Source organism: Chelonoidis abingdonii, chromosome 15 (genome assembly GCF_003597395.2).
Source record: "Chelonoidis abingdonii isolate Lonesome George chromosome 15, CheloAbing_2.0, whole genome shotgun sequence".
NCBI classification, from domain to species: Eukaryota; Metazoa; Chordata; order Testudines; family Testudinidae; genus Chelonoidis; species Chelonoidis abingdonii.
In genome coordinates, this window is record NC_133783.1 from 7,100,849 (window position 1) to 7,124,282 (window position 23,434).

A 23,434-nucleotide genomic window follows, 5' to 3' on the forward strand; every position below is an offset into this window, starting at 1 on the left:
CAACAATCTTTAGGGATCCCAAAAACCTTTGTAAAATCAGAGCTTTATGACATCATATTTCAGGTTTGATACAAATGCACTGAGATAGAATTTCAAATGAAAAGAAGCTTTAGGTATCTGAGGTGTTAGAAAATTAGGTTTTACCTGTTGTGATTTATGCTTCTGGACTGGGTCACCTCTCAAGGTGTGATCTGAAATAAGTACTTACCTTTCTGTCAGAATGGTATAACGTCAACTCATATGGCAGCAGGAAAAGCAAACAGTATGTTGTTATGTTTGCAACAAGGAGAATAAGGGAGGATTAAAAAGTTTTGATGTTAGGTGATTTTTTTTATCATGTAGGAAAAACTTCATAATAAACTCCATGACAAAATCTGTTTCTTGTTAGGCGATTACATAAGAAAGAAAGAACGAGCATATAAATGCCATGTGATTTACTGCTCTACATATTGTCCAAGTCTGATTATTTTATCTTTCCCCCATCTGAATTAAAACATAATTTAAAATATGGAGTAATATTTTTAATCATTGTACCATATTCAAAATAGCTTCTGTTTTTGATGACACTCGGAGGAATTAACCACCAAACCCTACAGCTATTACACAGTATATTAATAATTTAAAAAAACAAAATCAGTTGCAGTTAGAGGGATTGGTAAAATGAAGGGATTTTATAACATGGGTCCTGATCCAGCAACTGGATCCATGCTGTTGGACCTATAAGCTTGCAATGAGTCCCACTAAAGTCAGTGGGGTGTCATATGGGCCCATGTGGATCCGATTCCAGAATCAAGGCATCTGAAAATAAGATCCTGAGTCTAAAAAGCACTTAAGTACACACTTAACTTTAAGCATAGGTTTAAGTACATCACTATTAAACAAAGCACTCAACTGCAGGCTTGAGCCCCAGTAAAGTGCTTGTGTTTAAGTGCTTTCCCGAATCAGGGTTTATTTTTGATATTGCACACAATACTGACCTAATTTCATACTACCTCCCCAGTAGTATACACTGATATACAGCACACACATACTCATAAACACACAAGCACATATATATATTTGTTTATATAATATTACAATTCAGCCACAGAGCACATATGGTAGGTAGTAGTCTCCATTCCTGTTTTAGTTCAACGGATAGCTTAATATATTATTGCTTAAATCATAATAGCCCAGATCCTCAATAGTATTTCAATGGGAGTGAGATGCCTAAATACCTTTGAAGATCTGGGCCAACATGCGTACAAAAATTGGATAGAGTGTACAACGCAGTCACGTAAACCTTGCTGTAGCAACCTTAACTTTTGCATATGCTGTGCTTTAATTGGCATTAACTGATTTTCTTTTTTTAATTAATTTCCTTAACTAACCCTGAATCTCCACTCAAGATATTGCTGATACATTCACTGGGGACAACCTACACAAGCCACTGCCCGATATGTATTGATTGTTAGGGAACCTGTTGCATTTCTCTCATACATACCCAGAACTCCACTGTTATCTCACACAATATTGCATTGGAGTCCACTGCTGGGTATATTCAGTTACAGTTAGTATATTTCTATCCTAGTATTGAACAACGTATGTTATCACATGATCATTTCTATGTATTTTGCAAGTACATGGTAGACTGAGTGAATTAAAAATTAAAACACATTTCTAAATAATTTTTGTCTCATTCCTAAACACAAAGCTCCATTAGATGTATTCTGAAACAATACAATGTACAATATTTTGAAATACAATTGCAGAGCTGCATGGGGCGTTTTTGTCCTAATACTTCCCTTAAAATCAGAAGGAGCTATGCAGCTAAAACTTCATGGAGATAACCCCCTCTTTGGTTCACACTTCTGTGACCAAATGCAACAGGAACACACTCAGTTAAAGCTCAATTTCATGCTGACCTTGCTTAGCTGGCAAACATTCCTTCTGCCTGCAATTCTGGCTTTTATATGTCTGACACCCCTAGCTGCCATCGACTGTAGTCAATTTTACTGAGAGAACATGTTAAGAAGCCAGGAGTTGAAAACTGTGGTCTAGAGGATGCCACTAATGTGCATGTCTGTATTTTTGGAACACCATCAGCATTTTTTTGCCTCAGGACTCTAAGTAGATTGCTTGTTGGAAAAGTTTGAACCGTCTCTACTTCTATGGGAACCAGCAAACCTTAGTAATGCCAAGCTGAAACCTGAGAAGATGGGAAAACCTGGCATGCTGGGATTTGGCTCTTCAGAGGAGAAATGCAAATTAGGATACGGTTTTAGTGCACATTACTGTACCCCACATCTGTAAGGAAATAACGTTACCAGTTTTGCTATTGCAAAAGCAGTCTACTAAGCAAAGAACCATCATGAACTCTAGTCAAGTAGCATAAACCTCTCATATACCAGGCAAGGGACATTTTGCACTAGCTATGCCTGGAACTTGGGTTCCTGCAACAATGACTTAAGGTTTTCATCTGATATAGCATTTTCTCTTTCCTTACAGTGTTTAGTGCTGGGTACTTCCATTACTTGCTATATTTTTTTATTAAATGTTATATCCAAGATAACTAAGAAATGTGCAGCTTTAAAATGAATTTAGCATAATCTTCAAAATGGAAAATTACACAGTAACAACCTTTACCATTGCCAAAATCTACCCACTCACTTGTCTGGAGTAAGGTGTTTTTTTGGGCTGGGGGTTGCATTGGGGTAGGTGCAGAGGTGCTGGAACAATTTGTATAGTGGGGATGCTGAGAGTTATTGAATCGAACTGCAAACCCTGTATATGATGGAAACCACTTCGAGCCAGGGGGTGAGGCGACATCCCCTGCATCCCTAGTTCCAGCATCCATGGGTAGGTGGAGCCGACACACAAGTAAAATGTCATGGTAACAGGCCCCATGATAACAGGTGGATCAAAAGAACTTGGCCTGCCCTGGTAAACTGTCAAGACATTTCTGCAAAGCTGCTCTGAAAAAGAAAAGTGAGTCAAGTTCAGGAAATTGTCTCGTTAGACAAGTGGCGTGGTGAAAACTCTTACAGACCATCACACATCACTTACCTGTGGACAATCTTTGATGTAGTGTCCCTTGTTAAAACAGAGGTGACATAGGTAGTTAGGAGGTGGCCTCTTGCTGGGTTTTCTGGCTTCCGAGGAGAGGGATAGGTCAGAGAAATGCTCAGTGAGCGAGCTTAACCCATCCACTATGTTATTAAGGGAGCCATAGGGAGATGCGCTCTTATACAGACTGCTACTCAGCGCCTGCAAAAGAAGAAAGAAAGAAATATAGTATTGTGCTAAAGGTTCTTCTAAGAGTGAGCTGAACAGAAGCAGGCTAAAAATAGCAGCAAGGAACTTGAATAGAGTCTTTTCATTAGGAGAAGGGCTGCATACTTTGTGAAAGCAATATATGGATCATTAATACAGAGGCCTCTTGATTGTAAGCCTAAAGATGGCACGATGGATCAGGTTATCCCACTGGTGGGGAAAGTACTGAGTTCGCTGCAATTCACTCATCCTAGCCTGGCCACTAAGCAATGATTGCTTTCTTATTGGATACCCTACCACAGTCATGGAGTGGTTAGAGCTTCCAAGCGAAGTGCTGAAGAGTGACCCGCAAAAAGGAACATTTTTTGGTGTCCACAACTATTTGGATGGACAATATTGAAAGCAGGGAAAGGAAAAGAACACCAATAAAAATGTAAACGTTCATTTGCAGGCTGTTTGATGAGACAATAAACATAGTGTCCTGAGTTTTAAAGTCAAACAATAAGAAGTGCACAGATCCTGGGAAAATGGCTGTGATTTAACCATTTCCTGATAAATAGCAAATACCCAGTGTTGTCTTTCACCTGCATGGGATCTCCACTTTCTTCAACCGGCAAATCAAAACTAAAGGAAGCCCAATTTGCCATTCTGAAGCTTCAGAACAGCAGGAAACCCATAATCGCCTACACAGGAGTTACGTGATAACAAGTATTCATTCTCTTTAATACCCTGGGGCACAACAGAAAGTAACTCATTGATAGGAGCTTTACAATATAAAAAACAGATTTTTCTCTGGGTTTTGCGACATGGCAGTTCTGCAGACAGGACCACAGCATGGACAGTTGTTCCTACCCGAAGTATGGGTAGGACACATTTGCCAGGGTAACGTAAGGAATTTGCACTTGTAATTATTAGGCCTGGTTCTCCTCTCACACTATTGTAATGTCAAAAACAACAAGGAGTCTAGTGGCACCTTAAAGACTAACAGATGTATTTGGGCACATGTTTTTTACCCACAAAAGCTTATGCCCAAATACATCTGTTAGTCTTTAAAGTGCCACTGGACTCCTCCTTGTTTTTGTGGATACAGACTAACACGGCTACCCCCTGATATTGTAACTTCACTGATTCAGTGGAGTTACTCCTAATTTACACTGATGTGCAACCAGAATCAGACCTGTTCTGTGGCTATATTTTTTCAGTGCTGTCAATCAGAAACTTTTAATGAGGGCCAAAAAAATGAATTAAAAAATCCTTTACATAAATAGATGCTAGAAACTGAGATTTAGTGAGTTTGTAAAATGAATCCACTAATCTTTCAGAACCTCAGCTATTCAGGATTTCTGTCCAGCTGATGTGTTGCTCAAATAATAAAGGATAGTGGAATAAGGGTGACTCAAACATGGATCTCTGCATAATTTGAATCTATCATTGCATCCTAGGACAGTGGCTTTGGATATGCAAGTGAAAATTAGGTGCAAACAACAGGCCAGTGGTGTCACACTTTGCAATCTCCGTTAGCCACACCAGAGGCAAAAGTGACCAACTTACACAACTGATGAAGGGTCTAGTAGATAGGGCACTGGATTGGGAGACAGAATAACTTGCATTCTGTTTCTGACTTTACCAGTGACTTGCTCTGTGACTGTGGGAAAGTCATTGCAACTCTCTCTGCCTCAGTTTCCTTCTCATCCTTTGTCTTGTCCAATTGCACTGGAAGCTTTTTGGGGTGGCACAGTCTGTACCGTGTGTTTCCACAATGCCCCACACAATGAGCCCTAATCTCAGTTGGGGATCGCTATCTATACTTAGCTGATGGACCTGATTCTCCCCTCATTTTACACCAGTTTAACCCAGGAGGAGCTACATTAGTGTAATAGCACATGGCATAAATTTGGTGACTGAAGAATTGGGAGCTTTGTCTTTGTGGTTAATTCTGCACATTTTGAAAATGAAAATTATCTCAACAAGTGACTGAAAGGTTCTAACTGCTTCAGTCATCAAGTGACTAAAGATACTTCAACAGTCATCAGCATTTATTTTCTAGAATTATGGAATTCCACAGGAATGAGAGAATCTTGGCAACAAATTGGTAAGAGGAAGGAGAAGTGCCATGGAACCCAAATTGTTGTTAATTAAGAGACTTCAAGAAGCTCTTCTCTCCTGAGTAGCCACTTTCACTTACACACACTTGGAACAATACAAAATGTTTTTAATAGCACATTTTGACTGAGGACTCTCAATGTTTTTCACGTGAATTAAGTAATTAAGCTCCTCAGTTGCCTTGTGAAATATCTATATTATCCCCATTTTACAGATCAGTGAACTTACATATGGAGAGTGAGAATTCCACTCTCGCCACCCACTTCAGAAAGCCACAGATCTTCCTTGGGTTAGGTCGCATGCAAGTCCTCTGCAACACATGGGCAGGACACGAGGCTGCAGTACAATTTGCACATGGGTGTTTTTTCTTCTCATAGGACCCAATCCAATGCCCATTCTTGGCAAGAGGAGTTCTTCATTTGACTCCCATGGGCACTGGGTTGGGCCTGTAGATTGCAATGGTGGCCACTTTCCATTCCCCATCCATGAGCTACTGGAGCCTCATGACTATGTTTTATGTTGGTGAAGGCAGGCGCTACCCTTCCTGACATATTCAAGGCCAATGAAGGTCTTGCAGAGGGTGCCTACTTGGCCACTCCACTAACACCACATTATACGCTCTGCTGCAACAGTGAATATCACTGAGACAGCACACAATTTTCCCTGGGTCCCACAGTGAGTCAGTGGTCTAACACTGACCGCCATACTTTGTAATCACCAAACACTACCTATCACTGGAAAATTCCCTTTGAGCTGCACCAAGATGTACAGAATCCATCAAATGTTGGCAGGGAGAGGGTTAACTCTCACTCCCCAAGCAGAGGAGAGACCACAGCTGCATGTCCTAATTACAAGGATTGTGAGGGTAGGAGGGCTGGGCCAGCTGTGGCGAATTAAGGAGTTCCCTATCAGGCTGTATTAGGGATGTGGGTTAACTGGTGTTAGGAATTAGTGTCTTCTAGTTGGGACAGGATGAAAATGCTAGTTGGCAAAACCTGTCTACCTCTTTCCCTCAATGACTCTGCAAAGCTTTGACTTGTTTTAGTTGAATCATGGGGATCTAAGCTGCAGGAAGCTTTTGAAATCTTAGTTTAAGTCCCTGATTTGAGAAAAGTTTGTCTGTGTTCAGAGTGTGGATGCACCATCCAATCAGATTTCAAATCCCTTGTGTCCTGGTTCTGTCTGGTTGTGTGGCTTTCTTCACTGGTCAGAGAAATCTCATATACTTATTTTGTAAAGTGCCTGTTACCTGAGTGCATTCCTCAGCTGTAAGAAGCAGAGTTAACTCTGTATATTTGGTGACCCCATGTGTGAGAACGATGGTTGTAGTCCACAGGTGGGCAAACTATGGGCCATGGGCCATATCCAGCCCACAGGACCGTTCTGCCCGGTCCCTGAGTTTCTGCCCGAGGAGCCTACCCCCGGCCCCTCCCCTGCTATTCCGCTCCCCCGCAGTCTCAGCTCACTGCGCTGCTGGCGCAGTGCTCTAGGCAGCGGGGCTGCAAGCTCTTGGGGTAGCACAGCTGCAGAGTCCGGCCTGACGCTGTGCTTTGTGCTGCACGGTGCGTGGCTGGCTCCAGCTGGACGGCGCGGCTGTAGCACTGCCAGCCACTAGTGCTCCAGGCAGTGCAGTAAGGGGGCACGGAGCAAGGGTTTGGATAGAGGGCAGGGGAGTGGTCAGAGGCCGGGGGTGTGGATAGGGGTGGGGGCAGTCAGAGGGCAGGGAACAGGGGGGTTGAATGGGGGTGGGGGTTCCTGGGGCGGTCAGGGAGAAGGGGTGGTTGGATGAGGCAGGGGTCCTGGGTGGAGGCAGTCAGGGAGAAGAGGTGGTTGGATGGGGCAGCTGGGGGCAGTTAGGGGCGGGAGGTCTGGGGGAAGTCAGGGAAAAAAGAGGTGGTTGGATGAGGCAGAGGTCCCAGGGGGCAGTCAGGAAGGAGGGGGGTTGGATGGGACAGCAGGGGGTGGGAGGTTTGGGGGTGGTCAGGGGACAGACGGGGAGGTGGATGGGGCACTGGCCATGGGGGGGCCATCATGGGGTGAGAGGCAGCGGGGGTCAGATGGGGACAGGGGCCGGGCCATGCCTGGCTGTTTGGAAAGGCACAGCCTCCCGTAACTGGTCCTCCATATAATTTCTGAAACCTGATGTGGCCCTCAGGCCAAAAAGTTTGCCCATCCCTCCTGTAGTCCTATCCAGCCTCCTTATTCAAGTCCACACAGACATATTGGGTAACATTTTCAAGGATGCCGAAGTGATTTAGGTGTTAAGAGCCAAAGTCTCTTTTGAAAATGAGATCTGGGCTACTATGTCACTTGGATACCCTTGAAAATCTTACCGGGGTTGCTCCTTGCTTGGCAGAGACCACTTCCTATGCTGCTCTTTCAGGATTCCCATGCCAAAAGGAAGACTAAATCTGAATTTGCTTCTCCAGTTACTTAAAAATGGAGACAGGGCAGCAATAAGAACATGATGACACAACAACACAATTTAATTTATGTTATATATAATAAAAATAAAATAAGCCCTTCGCTCGGAGTGTCTATGCTGCACTTTCCCTCTAAAGCTTCCTTTTGGTGCTAGTACCAGCTCAGATCTCAAGGCAGTGAGCGAAGAGATGGGAATGCTAGCATAGACAAGGCACTGGTGTTTGTACCATGATGTCAGCTAGTCCTGCTCAGAACAGATCTGGACAACACAGTGGCTAAAGTGCTGGTAGTGCTCCGTCATCTGTTGGTGGAGCTGAGCCAGTTCTAGTAACAATGGGAAATGTCATGGGAGAGGAACCTACTGTTGTCAAGGCCTGGGGACTGAAACAGCCAGGCAGATGAAACAACAGCAGTCAGAGTTCCCCAGAGTAGCTCCCTGTTTAACTTTAAAAAGCCAGCTTGTAAGTGACCAGCGGAGTTAGTGAACAAGAGTGGCAAGCTGGGGCACTTTGCGAGACAGTTTGCCAGGTGAGGGAAGAATGACTTCAGGACCTTTGAGGTAAGTAAGTTTATTTGTTGTGTGCTCGCTGTTTGATTTTAGCATATAGTGTGGCCTGTTTGGGGGGCAGTGCCTGTGCATAGCAGCCTTCTGAGCAAGGCTGACGGCTTCTTGATGAAGCTTTGATCCCCTATCCCTGTAGGATCCATTAACCAGGGGCAAGGCTACTGAGGGAGAACAGGGGTTTAAAAAGCTAGCTCCTAAGCCAGTGATCTCCAAAGTGGGGCGCGCAAGAGGATCCTTGGGGTGTGCAGCAGGAGGAGCATTTTTTTTTTTTTTTTTTTGCTTCGGCAGTTCGGGCAGGAGTCCAAGAGTTTTTTTTGTTTTGCTTTGGCGCGGTAGGGGGTGTGTGCTCAAAAATCTTTGACTGATAGGGGTGCGCGGTCAAAAAGTTTGGAGACCACTGTCCTAAGCAACCAGAGAAGCTACCAAACAGAAGAGTTTTTTGTGAGGGAGTTTAGAGAGGAAGCATGAGAACCGGATACACCTAACATTAAGGCAATAAACAATCTTTCCTTCCGCCCCAAAAAAACTCTCAAACATGTCCCCCTAAAAAATTTGTAGGAGTAAAAATAATACAGGCAGAAGTCCAGCAGCAGAGTTGGGGGACAGCCTAACCCTAACTGCAGCATGTATGATTACTTGCCTTGTGGCCATGTGGCGTATGTGTGCATTCAGTGCAAGGAGTTCCTGGCCCTCAGAGACCAAGTGTGGGCTCTTGAGACCAGAGTAGCTGAACTGGAGGAGCTAAGGGAGAGAGAGAGGTACAAGATGAGACTTTCTGGGACATAGTGCGGTCCCACCCCCAGTCTGACAGCCTTTGTGCCGCTGAGGAGGACACAAGTCTTGGGAAGGACATCATCAAACTGGAATGAAGGGAAACGATCCCATAGTTGGGACCCTCCTTCCAGATGATGCCGTGGTATCCTCTCACAATGAGGATACCTCCTTGGGGGAGGGAATTCCAGTTATTAGGAAGAAAAAGGTAATAGTAATGGGGGATTCGATCATTAGAAATATGGATAACTGGGTTTGTGATGACTGGGAGAATCACATGGTCAATTACCCGCTGGGTGCAAAGACTGCAGATTTCTCAAGAATTGTACTCAGAGTTATCTGCAGTGCTTGGGAGGAGCCAGTGGTAGGTACCAATGATATATAGGGAAAGGTAGGAGAGAGGTCCTGGAGGCCAAATTTAGGCTGCTAGGCAAGAGATTAAAGTCCAGGACCTCCATGGTAGCATTCTTGGAAATGCTTCCAGATCCACACGCTGGACCAGTTAAATTGGCAGAACTGCAGATCTCAATGTGTGGATGAGATGATGGTGTAGGAAGGAGGGATTTAGGTTTATTAGGAACTGGGGAACTTTTTTGGAGAAGGGGGAGCCTATAGAGGAAGGATGGACTCCACCTCAACCATACTAGAACCAGATTGCTGGTATGTAAAATTAAAGAAATCATAGAGGAATTTTTACGCTAAGGGCAGGAAGAAAGCCAAGAGGTACAGAGGAACACACGGTTCAGACGCAGACATTTCTTAGGTGAGGATCTATTAACAGGGATTCTCTATATGCTAGTAAAGAGAAGATAATAGAAGTTGAGAAAAGCACAGGTAGGAACTGAAGAGAAAGTCAATGAAAGAGAGTTCCATTCAATTACATAACATGAAGACAGATGACTAAAAAGTGACAAATTTTATAAGTGCTTATTTACAAATGCTAGAAGCCTAAATACAATGAGTGAACTTGAGTGCCTCATATTAAATGATGATATTGATATAACAGGCATCACAGAAACTGGTGGAATGAGGATAATCAATGAGACATGGTAATACAAAACAATACAAAACATAGGAATGACGGAATAGATGGAGCTAATGGGGAAGATGCACTTTATATGAAAGAAAGCATAGAATGAAATACAGTAAAAATCTTAACTGAGTCAAACTGTAGCATAGAATCTCTACGGATAGAAATTCCATGCTTGAATAAGAACATAGCAGTATGAATATACTACCAACCACCTGATCAGGATGGTGTTAGTGACTGTGAAATGCTCACAGAGATTAGAGAGGCTATAAAAATAGAAAACTCAATAACAAAGAGGGATTTCAACTATCCCCATATTGACTGGGAGCATGTCACCTCAGGACGAGATGCAGAGAAAAAGTTTCTAGACACCATTAAAGACTCTTGGAGTACCTAGTCCTGGAATCCACAAGGGGAGAGGCAATTCTCAATTTAGTCCTAAGTGGAGCACCGGATCTGGTCCAAGAGGTAAATATAGCTGAACCACTCAGTAATAGCGACCACAATATAATTAAATTTAACATCCTTGGTGGGAGAGGGAATAACAAAGAAACCCACCACAGAACAGGGAACTATACAAAAATGAAGAAGCTAGTTAAACAGACATTAAAAAAAAAAAACAGTTACAAGAATGAAATGCCTGCAAGCTGCATGGAAAATTTTTAAAAACACCACAATAGAGGTTCAAGTTTAATATATACCTTAAATTAAAAAAAAAAAAAAAGTAAGATGACCAAAAAAGTGTCACCATGGCTAAATAACAAAGTAAAAGAGGCAAGTAAAGGTAAAAAGGCTTCCTTTAAAAATTATAAGTCAAATCTTCTTGAGGAAAATAGAAAGAAATATAAATTCTGGAAAGTCAAGTATAAAAGTACAATAAGGCAGGCCAAAAAGAATTTGAAGAACTACTAGCAAAAGACTCAAAAACTAATAGCAACAAAATTTTAAGTACACCAGATGCAGGAAGCCTGCCAAACAATCAGTGAGGCCACTGGATGATCGAGATGCCAAAGGATCATGCAAGGAAGACAAGGCTATTGTGAAGAAGCTAAATGAGGCTTTGAGGCTGAGTTTTTCACACCTGAGCCATTCTTTTTAGGTGACAAATCTGAGGAACAGTTCTGGATTGAGGTGTCAATAGCGGAGGTTTTGGAACAAACTAATAAATTAAGCAGGACTAGATGATATTCATCCAAGAGTTCAAAATGAACTCAAATAAGAAATTGCAGATCTACTAACTGTGGTATGTAACTTATCACTTAAATCAGCTGCTGTACCAGATGACTGGAGAATAGCTAATGTGAATCCCATTTTTTAAAAGGCTCCAGAGGCGATCTGGTAAGCCTAACTCCAGTACCAGCAAATTGGTTAAAACAGTAAAGAATAGAATCATCAGTAGTAAAGAATAAAATTATCAGATGCAAAGATGAACATGATTTGTTAGGAAAGAATCAACACAGCTTTTGTGAAGGGAAATCATGCCTCTCCAATCTATTAGAATTCTTTTAGGGGGTCAACAAACATGGGGATAAGGGTAATCCAGTGTATATAGTGTACTTGGACTTTCAGAAAGCCTTTGACAAGGTCCCACTCAAAGGACTCTTAAGGAAACTAAGCAGCCATGAGATCAGAGGGAAGGTCCTCTCATGGATCAGTACCTAGTTAAAAGACAGGAAACAAAGGATAGGAATCAATAGTCAGTTTTCAGAAGAGAGGAAAGGTAAATAGTGGTGTCTCCTTGGGATGTGTACTGGGACCAGTGCTGTTCAACACATTCGTAAATCATATGGAAAAAGGAATATACAGTGAGGTGGCAAAGTTTGCGGATGATACAAAATTACTCAAGATAGTTAAATCTCAAAATGACTGCAAAGAGTTACAAAGGGGTCTCATAAAACTAGATGACTCAGCAACAAAATGGCAGATGAAATTCAATGTTGATAAATGCAAAGTAATCCATATTGGAAAACATAATCCCAACTATATATGATGGGGTCTATATTAACTGTTCCTAGTCAAGAAACAGATCTTTGAAGTCATTGTGGATAGTTCTCTGAAACCATTTACTCAATGTGCAGCGACCGTCAAAAAAGCTAACAGAACCATTTGGAACCATTAGGAAAGAGATAATAAGATGGTAAATATCATAATGCCTCTATATAAATCCATGCTTTGCTCACATTCTGAATACTGCATGCACTACTGCTTGCCTCATCTCAAAAAAGATGATATGAAATAAGAAATGGAAAAGGTACAGAGAAGGGAAACAAAAATGATTAATGGTATAAAACAGATTAAAAAGACTAGGACTATTCAGCTTGGAAAAGAGATTACTAAGGCAGATATGACAGAGTTCTATAAAATCATGAAGGATGTAGACAAAAAAATAAGTGTTATTTACTCCTTGTGACGGGGTAGACTAGGCCCAAGAGGCCCTTCTGCTAGAGACTTCAGAGTCCTGCCACACGTGTCCCAGGAAAAAAGTAGTAGAGGAGTCCTCCAAGCTGCACAGACTGGCTGCATGGGACATGGTCAATCGGGGAGACTGCAATGGGCTAGCCAGTAAGAGGGTTGCAGGCCGGTATAAAAGGAGCTAGAGTCAGGAAGTTGCTGTCTGGAGCTGGAGGAGTGTGAGTAGCTGAGGGAGCTGCAGGACCACAGACAGAGCAGTTCCTGGCAGGGACTGGGAGAGCAAGAAGGAGCTCTTGGCTGGCTGCTGGGGTTGAATACAAAACTTCAGCCCTACAGTAAAGGGTGAAGCATTGGTAAAGTTCCTGAGACAACAGGAAAGTAGCCAGGGAATCATAGCAGCATTGTGAGCAGCTGAAAAGTAAGCTGTGGTCCATTGCTGCTATTCATAGGGTCCCTGGGTCATGACCTGGAATAGTGGGTGGGCCAGTATCCCACTACCAGCCACAGGTGGAATAGACTACTCCCTGAGAAGAGAGTTGAACCTAATCCCAGAGAGAGGACTGTAGAGAGTCAGCAATTTACTGAACATGGAACAGTGATATAACCCAGGAAGGGGACCTAACCTATTTAGCATCTCAGCTGGAGAGCTCGGGCTAGAAAGGGGATTTGCCTCCAGAGAGGAAGCCAAGGGGTGGGGGGAAGGAGATATGGCTCAATACCAGCACCCGGACTATTTAAAGACTGCGGACCAAGACTTTAATGTTTATCTCAGAAGAGGTTTTGTTTTGTTGAAAGCCCTCAAACTATGTGTGTGACTTGGCTGGAGGGCTGAGTCACTGAAACTGCCTGAGAAACCACCAACAGGGATCACCACAGACTGAGAGAGGAGCAGATGCATGCCTGGCTAGGGGGTGCTCATGAGAGGTGAGTGCCACCCCATTACACTACTTCACATAATCCAAGAACCAGGGGTCACCCAATGAAATTAATAGGCTGCAGGTTTAAAACAAACAAAAGGAAGCACTTCTTCATACAATGCACAGTCAACCTGTGGAACTCCTTGTCAGAGGATGCTGTGAAGGCTAAACTGGGTTAAAAAAAGAATTAGATAGGTTCATGGAGGATAGGTCCCCTCCCGAGCCCCCTGCCTGCACCTCAACCCCCTGCCCTGAGCTCTCTGCTGCATCCCACACCCCTACTGCACCCCAGTCCCCTGCTCTGAGCCCCTGCCTGCACCCCAACCCTCTGCACCCCAACTCCCTGCCCTGAGCCCCCTGCCTGAACCTCAAGCCCCTCCTGCACCCCAACTGCCTGCCCTGAGCCCCCCGCTGCACCCCACACCTCAACCCTGCCGCATCCCACACCCCTTCTGCACCCTGAGCCCCCTGCCTGCACCCCAACCCCCTGCTCAACCTCAACTCCCTGTCCTGAGCCCCCACCACACCTCATGCACCTTCTGGGGGTGGAGTTGGGGTGGGGACTTCAGGGAAGGGGTTGGAATGGGGTCAGGGAAGGGGTGGGAAGAGGCGGTGCCTCATGGAAAGGGTGGAGTGGGGGCAGGGCCGGAGGCAGCGAGGGGCGGGGTGTCAGTGATGCGGCATTTGGGCCAATGAACTAGCCCTCATGATCATTTGAGTTTGAGACCCCTGGGCTAGATGGACTGTTGGTCTAGCCCATATGGCCATTTTTTAAGGTCTTATAGTCTTAAATTTAGCTAGCCTATGCAGTGTTTGTCACTGCTACCTCTGAGATACAACTCTGCTGACCACTGAGGCTATGGCTGACTCACCCCATTTGACATGGCTGCCGTGCTGGCACACTAGGCAGATTGTGCTCCCCAGCAGCCATTTCATGATCCAGAGTTGCTGGGAGCGGATAAGTAAAAGTTTAAAAGCACAATTTACTGAGGAGTGGAAGACACTAGGGCAGTGGGTAATCCGTTGGCCGGCCACGAGACAGTTTGTTTACATTGGCCATCCACAGGCATGGCCACCTGCAGCTCCCAGAGTCCGCAGTTCCACCGTTCCTGGCCAATGGGAGCTGTGGGAAGTGGCGTGGGCCGCAGGTTGCCCACCACTGCACTAGGGCAAGTAGTGAACTTAGGTCCTTGCTGCACATTGCAGAACTGGGATGGGATAGCACACAGGGAACTGGGAACGGTTCTCTCCCTTGCCAATACTGGGCAAGCGGGATCCTATGTGACTGTAGCTGTCTATTTTTGCTGGTTTGAAGGATTATTTCCAAAATATCTAGATATGCTACAAAACATCCATAACTGTTTAGGAGAAAAAAAGGCCCACAGTGTGGAACAGCTCAGAATTGGTTATGAGATTTGAAGCCTTTTGTCTCATATCCCCTGTTAGTCAGGTCCACTTTGAATAGCAGATTTACCATTAGATGTCTCTTTGGTCTGTGGTGGTAGTGTCAGACTGGTCTCGTTTAGGCCAGCTCTTACTGTGTAAGTGATCATGTCACAAAACTCTCACACTGACCTCCTTTGTTAGAAGTCTCACTGGCAGGGACAATGGGTAAATAGAAATCTAAAGTATCCGCTCAGCTCAGGGTTGAGTCACAAGGACAGAGTTGGGGAAGCTTTCACTGTTGCTGCATGCTTGCGTTGAACCCATTCTGTGGACAAACAATCTGATGATGCTGAAGTTTATATCTAGTATCTTGCCTGGGAACAAAATTCAAGAAGGTACTAATCAGGCTTCCCAGAAGGATGACCATATCTTTAAATATTCCCACTGTTTGATTATGTAAACTGTTAGTGTCCAGACTTGCCAGCACATTCTGATTCCTATGCCAGCCTACAGCAGTTAGGCCATTTGATGCCATAGATTTCCAATGTCTTCTGGCTATTGAACAGACTCTCAGCAAACATTCTCCTGGGATTTATTAGACCTATTATATTGCTTAGCTCTCCTAGTACACGTACAAAGTTCCAAAGGAATGTTCCGTCTCAAATCATGAGTTCGGTGCAATACTAGTTCTTGAAATAGAACTTTGGATGTCGTGAAAAGTTTAAATCTGGACATCTTAACCATATCAACTAAACAGAAGACTTGTCTACTACTACTGTGTTTCCCTCAAGTACTGACCAGTTTAAAGAGCAGCAAATAGATCTAAGGCTAGTGAAGGTATTCTCTCTAATTCAGAGGTGGGCAAACTATGGCCCGTGGGCTACATCCGGCCCATGGGACCATCCTTCCCAGCCCCTGAGCTCCCAGCATGGGAGGCTAGTCCCTGACCACTCCCCTGCTGTCTCCTCTCCCCTGCAGCCACACGGGCAGCACTCTGGGTGGCAGGGCTGTGCACTCATGCAGGGCAGCGTGTTTGGCTGCGGCCAGGAGGCATGGCTCCAGACATGCTGCTCTGAGCGGCATGGTAAGGGGGCCGGGGGGTTGGATATGGGGCAGAGGGTCCTGGGGGGCAGCCAGGGGACAGGGACCAGGGGGCAGTTGGATGGGGCAGAGGTTCAGGAGGGGCAGGGGATGGGGAACAGGGGGGATTGAATAGGGGGTGGGGCCTCAGGGGGGCCTGTCAGGGGGCAAGAGTGTGGATAGGGGTCAGGGCAGTCAGGGGACAGGGAGCAGGGGAGGTTGGATGAGTCAGGGGTTCTGAGGAGGGCAGTCGGGGGGCAGGAAGTGATAGGGGGGCAGATAGGTGGTAGGGGCCAGGCTGTTTGGGGAGGCACAGCCTTCCCTACCTGGCCCCCCCATACAGTTTTGCACCCCGATGTGGCCCTCGGGCCACAAAGTTTGCCCTCTCATGCTGTAATCAGTGACCCATTGCCAGGGTCTCTCTCTCTCTCTTTGGTATATTTTTCTTAAATAAAATTTTTTTTCTTAAATAAAATTTTTTTTCTTAAATAAAATTTTTCTTAAATAAAATCTTCTAACAATAGTATCTTATTTTGTAGCTGTTGAGAATGCTTCTAGATTAATGGCTCTACAGATGAGAAAATACTTTTTCTGCAGAACAGGTTCAGCACAGGCAGTGGCAGTGCAAACATCCCCTTCCCTTCTCCACTAATATCTCTTAAATCAGACCTAGAGGAGTATTTCCAGGAAAGAGATTGCAGTTCAGTCTCCATGTACATTCAATCATCTTCCAAGACTAGCATGAGTCCAATTAGGGCCAGTTGGGATGATGGCTTTTGTAATGTGAACTACTGTCCATGAAGAACTGCACTTAGATGACCAAATAACTTTGCCTACAATTCCATTTATATTGTTAGGTCACCGAGCATGAGAAAACTCCCTTTGGAACTGGCACTGCTGAGAGATCATCGGAGCTGCTCTCTGACAGCCCAGGTAGCAGAGAAGGAGTGAGAGCACGATCTTTCAGTGAAAATGTGAGTGCTGAGGGAAATTACAGTGCAACACCGTGAGAATACAGTTTCTACAGGGCAATGATCTGATTATACAGAAAGAGATAAAGAGTGAAACTGGACACTGCATTGTAGAAATGCTGCTGCAAGGTAAAAACATCTGTCCCCAGGCTGCACCATTAACTACATTGAAAACCACGACTGCTGATTCCTCAGCTGACATTGGAGAGAAGCACCAATATCTTCTCAGCAGCATGGAGAGAAGCAGTTCCCTCATGCTCAAATGGTTTCCTCAAAATAAAAAAGTGGGGCACTTGGGAACATAGGATTTTCCCTATTCCGTTGGGCTAGTGACTCCATCAAGTCAGCATCCTGCCTCCAGCAGTGGGCCAAACCTTGTGTCAGAGAATCCTGTGACCAGGGCCACCCAGAGGATTCAGGGGGCCTAGGGCAAGGCGGGGGAGCTGCGGTGCTTGTACTCACCCAGCGGCGGTCCGGATCTTCGGCGGCATTTCGGTGGCGGGGGGCCCTTCAGTCGCTCTGCATCTTCAGCAGCACTGAAGGGTCCCTGCCACCGAAATGCCACCGAAGACCTGAATCGCCGCCAGGCCAGGGCTTGCGGGACCCCTGTGGGGTCTGGGGCAAATTGACCCGCTTGCCCCCTCCTCTGGGTGGCCCTGCCTGTGAACCCCCCTCATCCATCAGAGTGCACTAAGATATATATGTGCGGTAAAATACCTCCTGACTCCTGCACTGCTCACCTTATGCTCTGAAGGGTGGGATTAGAGTACTCATATCTTGGTATATTTGACTACAAATGCAAAGTGGCAGTTTGAAATCTGAGAGGTGAAAATTAAAAACCATTGATTTATGCTGTCCAAGCTGATAAGGAACTCCAGTAGCACCTAACTAAATAACCCATTTTATAATCGATACTGGCAATCTCTTTGCACGCTTGACTTAATTGCTGTAGTGAGGGGTCAAAACTAATTTTCCTACAAAATATAGTCCAATGTGCCACCTGTTCCATTATAAACAAAAATAAACTACAATTGAAAAGCAAAAGAACACTTGTCATATGTTATCCTTGTCCTGATTCAGCAAGATACTAAAGCACATGCTTCATTTCAAGCAGCAAGTCATCCCACTTGGATTATTTGATGCTTGTGGTTGGCTGAATAAAGAGCTTCAAGTTTTTTCCTGTCACTCGTCATGTTCTAATACACTGAAAATGATAAATACCAATAAACTGATGAATAACATGTCACAGAAGTTAGACGGATTATACTAACATGTCTTGCAATGAAATGCCAAAAGATGCTCAAATCACAGCAAATTGGTTTGGATTTTCTTGTTGATGGGAAGATTTGTGCATGCAAGTGGCCTCTTGGGATTGAACTAACTCACCAGTTGTAACCGTCCTCACCTTCACCTAATAACACCTGCTCACAAGGACTAACAGCCAAAATAACTTTTTACCAACAAAAAAATAAGAGCTATTTTGGAAATACTGGCATATGGGGAACAGCACCTCAAACCTGTGACTTTATGCACCTGCTATTTCTTAATAGCTGAGATGATTCCATTTTCCTACGCCAATTTTCAGCGGAGAGTGAATTTTTACAGCTGAGTAATAAACTCCTGAACATAGAGGTTTTAATGGAAATTGTGACATCACCATAACTGCAGCAGTTCAAACAGGCTAGAATAATAAAATAGGATATGTTAGCTATCAAGGCCAAAAAAGTGTCAGAATAGAGATTTTTTTTTAAAAGATCTCTCATTCAGAAATAATAACAAACATTTGGCAATACGTGAGCTGAAAGCACTTATTTGGGTTTAGTCAGATTCTGGCCCCAGATACGCATACACAACTTCCATTGACTTCAGCAGGAATGTTTGCACCTGAATGAAGATTTAGGCCTCCATCATGCAATGATCTCTGTGTGGCCTGATTATATTGCATGACCTGGCTCTCCAGTATGAGCTTCAAGACAGCAGCCTTTCTAGTTACTCACCAAATTTTACTCCATTACTTGGTAAAACCATAGAACTCTATACATATTAACAGAGCAGGCAGATGGACTCACTAAATAGGCTTCAAGGAGTGACCAGATTCTTGAAGAATTACCCCAAATCACTGAGCCACTCCTGGAAGTGCTGTGATTTCAAGAGGTGAGGTAATTCACTAATAATTATCCATAAAAATATCCATCTCTTATGTGGCTCTTCACTGTAGGTCTCAAATCCCTTTACAAAGAAAAGAAAGCAAATATCATTAGCCTCTTTTACACATAAGAGCAATTGAGAGAGGTAAAGTGACTTGTCTATGGTCACAAAGTCAGAGAGTGGCGGGGATAGAATCCAGCTCTCATACATCCAAGTCTGGTGCCCTATCTGCTAGAGCCTATACTCGCATTTTAGATTAACTGACCCTTAAAGTTTTGATCCAGAAGAAATTCACCTCTCTGGCTAATGCCATATAGAATTTACACAGGTACCCTAGGCTGCCTACCCAAAGAAACTACTCTTTATCCTGTAGAAGGAGAGCTGCTTATCACCCCAGACCTGCTTACTAACACCTGAGTAATGACATATTAAGAGTCTGTCCAGTCAGATGGTACTGGGGGAGTGATGAGAAAAAAGCCAGGGGAGACATTTTAGAGGAGTTTCACAGTTTCTCTTTGGCTGCTGGCTCTGGCTATATCAATTACTCTCAAGTGTATTTCAGGATAGCATTTTTCTGTGGCTGTAATGTAATGAACATAATTTCAGCTGGAATTCTATTTGGAATAATTTTGTGCAGGTCAATTAACCATTGAGGGATTTCCTGTCCCTGAATCAGTGGCCACAAAACCCCCGCACTCTTCATAACTTAACATGATTAAACTTACATGTGACTGTTGCTTGTGCATCTAAGCAACAGAAACAAAGCTATCAAAATAAGACAAGGACAACTTCATTCCTGGCCTTACTCTGTTAACAACTGTGAGGTTACACCAACATTCAATTTGTCCCATTAAACTGCCTGTCCTACCTCCCACACTTTGCATGATCAGTTTGATAAGTATGAAAATGGAAGGAGAAAGAAACCAAGCTCTGTCAGGAATAAGGAACCACAGCTAGCCTACTTACTTGCTAGCTTAATGCCCAAGTGCTCTAATAAAAACAGCTGGACCCCAACTGAGATACCTGATTGGACAAACTGCCTGATTAGCTGAGGGAATCAGCAGACCTACTCTTAAGACCAGCAGCAGGAACAAGGCATTGGCTACTCAAAACATTCCCTAAGGCTCTGATAGTGTCTGTGCTTGTTTGTTCCCAGCCCTGCTCTTGTTTTTACACACTCCAGGTAACCTAGCTCTGACTCCAGTTCTGACCCTGGGCCTCTGATTCCTGACTTTGGTTTTGACTCCTGTCTCTGGCATCTGCCCCGACTTCTGCTCTGATCACTAGGTATGACTTCCATTTCCTAATCCCTGACAAGCTCTACATACAAAACCAAGATGTACACAACATTAAAACAAAGTGCTGGTGTCCCTTTAAAAAAAAGTATGCACTGGTGGACTGTTACTTCCAGAAACTTTTGAAACTAATATTTAGTTTAAATAGTATGAATACAGGGGGCGGGTCAGGGAGGGGAACCGTCACTGAATGAACAATTCTAAACCCCAAATGAGCCTTCACCTTGACACACGGAAGGATGAGTACTCTTTACATCTTGCTCTAGCTACTTTGGTGAGGGACAGGGAGAATAAAGTGTAAACTGCTCTCTTTGCTGTATTGCTGGTTTGCTGGTATTAAAAATCCTTGTTAAATAACATATTAGGTACTTTTCAGGCAAACAGTTTTGCATAAGAACTGTAGATCCCAAGGGGTGTCTTTCAGAAAGCTGGCAGGCCTGGATTCAGAGAAGCACCTAAATATCTGGATCTGAACCTCTTTAGTGAGCTGTGCCTCTTGTGACAATAGCCTTTCCCATAGTTTCTCTCTTCCAGAATTCTGAAATGCAGAAGTGAATAAAGATGTGAATTTAACTGGGTGAAAGGAGGAGGCCTTGTCTACCTTCAGATTCTGGCAGATGCTTATTTTATCAAACCTGGTGCACCAGTGTCTGACCCAAAACTATGACAGCTGTTCCTTCCCTTAGCTTCTCAGCTTGAGGGGAAAGGAATTCTAGACCACTGTATAATTAGATATGCCTTTCTTGAGGAGAGGAATTGTAAGAATTCTCCAGAGGGATGGTGCTTTCAGACACAGACTTGGAGCTAGAGGGGTAAGTACAGCCTAATGCACTGAGCAAGGGCATGGAAGTTAGTCTCATATTTGCTGATAATTCACTGTGCAACCTTAGGGAAGCCACCCAATCCCTCTCTGCCTCAGTTTCCTCATCTGTAAATCAAAGGGAGTGATATTCTTGGTTTGGCGAAGACTCGCTAAAAATTCTACCCAAGACTGGTCACTTCTGTGCATCCTGTCAACAGGCATGCAAAGAGTTGCATGAGATTTCATCACCCAACTCCCCTAAATCTGTGCCAATGGCTAGAGAATGGCTGGGGAGGTCGGGAGAAGAAGCCCCAGACTGCCTACTGAAATGCACAGCCTAATAGGCCACAAAACTACATGGGGCTCCTCTGACAAATTTTGTTGTACTCAGAATGACTCACAAGTCCAGGTTGCTTCCCTGGCTACCTAAAGGCCTGCTCCTGCTCCCTTCGCTGTCAGTGGGAGCAGCACTGAGCCCCAAATACCATTACAGTGTAGCAGTGACCTCGGGAAAAGCCCTCAGGGTGAGAGTAAGGGATGAGAAGACAACTATAAAGATGTCCACTGGTCAGACATACAGTCTTGGAGGAGCTTTCTAATTCTTGTACCAAGCTCTGCAGGGAGCCTTTTCATCTTCTGAATGCTAAACAACTGCCCACTTATACTGAAGAGACGCTCTAACACATGAGCACTATATTAGGGACAAGGGAGACCATTCACAGTGCAAATTACTGCTACGCATCCCCACAGGAGCTTTCATTCCTTCTGTCTCTGGACTGCGTGCAGCTGAATCTCCCCAAGTTACAGACTACTAATCTTCCTGACCTTTTATGGCGGGGAGAGGGATTGCAACATATTAGACCTCTGGCCAACAGCTTGATTCAAAAGTGCCTCCTTATTCTGTTAAAAATAAGCACAGAGTTTTATGGGTGTCAAGACAGGTTGTTCAAAGATGTGAGGTTAAAAAGCGATATGGGGAGCGGATGGACATATTCTGATTTATGCACTTTAATACCCATGGTCACATTCTGTTAACGTCTCTGCTTCCTGCAGGAGATTTTCTCTCAGTCTGACCCATAGTCTGAAAAAAACAAGGATCAGGTTTCCTTTTGTTTGGTGGGTCTTCTGACACTCTAAATGCAAGAAAAATAATTCCTGTTTAAGACACACTAAAGAAGGCATTTACCCCCTGTGCAGTTATCTGATGGTTAAGCATTTTGCTACGGTTCAATTTAACCCATAAATCTGAGACAGTTTTGTTTATATACTTTCGATTTAATAATGCCTTCTTGGCACAGCAACCTGTACAACGGCTGCCAAAGTTTAAGAGACAAACCTCAGGTCACTATCAGTGGTAGAAAACAATATATCGTCCAGCCAGACTGAGCTTCACAATACGTTTGGGGTTTAATGCCAGTTCTTGAGTAAGATAAATGTTGTATTAACACACAGAGAAAGAGAACTGTTTACGAAGCTGTAGGCTGGAATTGTAATTTGGTAACTCCAGTTTTTGCATAGTTTTAGTCCAAGTTAGCTAGCCCTTTACCGTATGATTTCTCTCAAACACTTAATTTACATGTTAATAAAAAAGCAGTCTCCTTTGCAAGTTGGTTTTAAAGATTTTTTTAAATCTAGGCTTATTTTCCATATCTGTTGGAGGGATGAAGTCTGTCCTATTAAATGGAAACTAATTATCAGGGGTGCTGGGGGAGGAAGTGTGGATGAAAGTGCACATTTACATCTTAATCTTGTTCTGTTTTTTGTTTAAAATTTCATTATTTTTTTTTGCTTGGCTTCCCACAATTTAAGATGCAGTCAATAAAATAACTTTCTGATAACTACAGAGTAACTTTTGCTGCTTTGGGTCTATCCAGCCCAAGGTGTCCGTGGCTCTGAGACATGTACCCTGGCTGTCTAGCATTTAATCTAACTTGAAAAAATGTGGACTCCCCCTGCAAACACACCCACCCACCCTCTGGAGAGTTTGAGGGGTTGGAGCTGTTAGCTTGGGGGAAAGCCTTCTCTGAACCATGTAGCCTCTCTAAAATGCTTGGCTGGCAGGCAGGCAGGTCGCTGAGATAGAACCAGCCTCCACATCCTCTTAAGATGTTGCTCTGTTATGTGGTTGTCAGATGGGGCAAAATCACAGATTCTTGCCCTCTGAAGGTAATGGATGTAGGTGGTCATGCAATGACTAAAGCAGCATTATGCAGTTGCTACAGGCTGCAGCAGTCCTCAAAATAGGCTGCAGGAGTCAAAGAGACTGCAGCGCTTTTGT

At 44.1% G+C, this 23,434-nt stretch overlaps 1 protein-coding gene across 1 annotated transcript in view; it reads right to left on the reverse strand.

Moving 5' to 3' along the window:
• ZCCHC24 (zinc finger CCHC-type containing 24) overlaps positions 1-23,434 on the reverse strand; it is a 156,549-nt gene that overhangs the window by 120,527 nt on the left and 12,588 nt on the right. Inside the window, exon 2 of the mRNA XM_032786388.2 lies at positions 3,046-3,246. Coding sequence (XP_032642279.1) covers positions 3,046-3,246 — 201 coding nt within the window. The remainder of the gene's footprint in view (positions 1-3,045; positions 3,247-23,434) is intronic.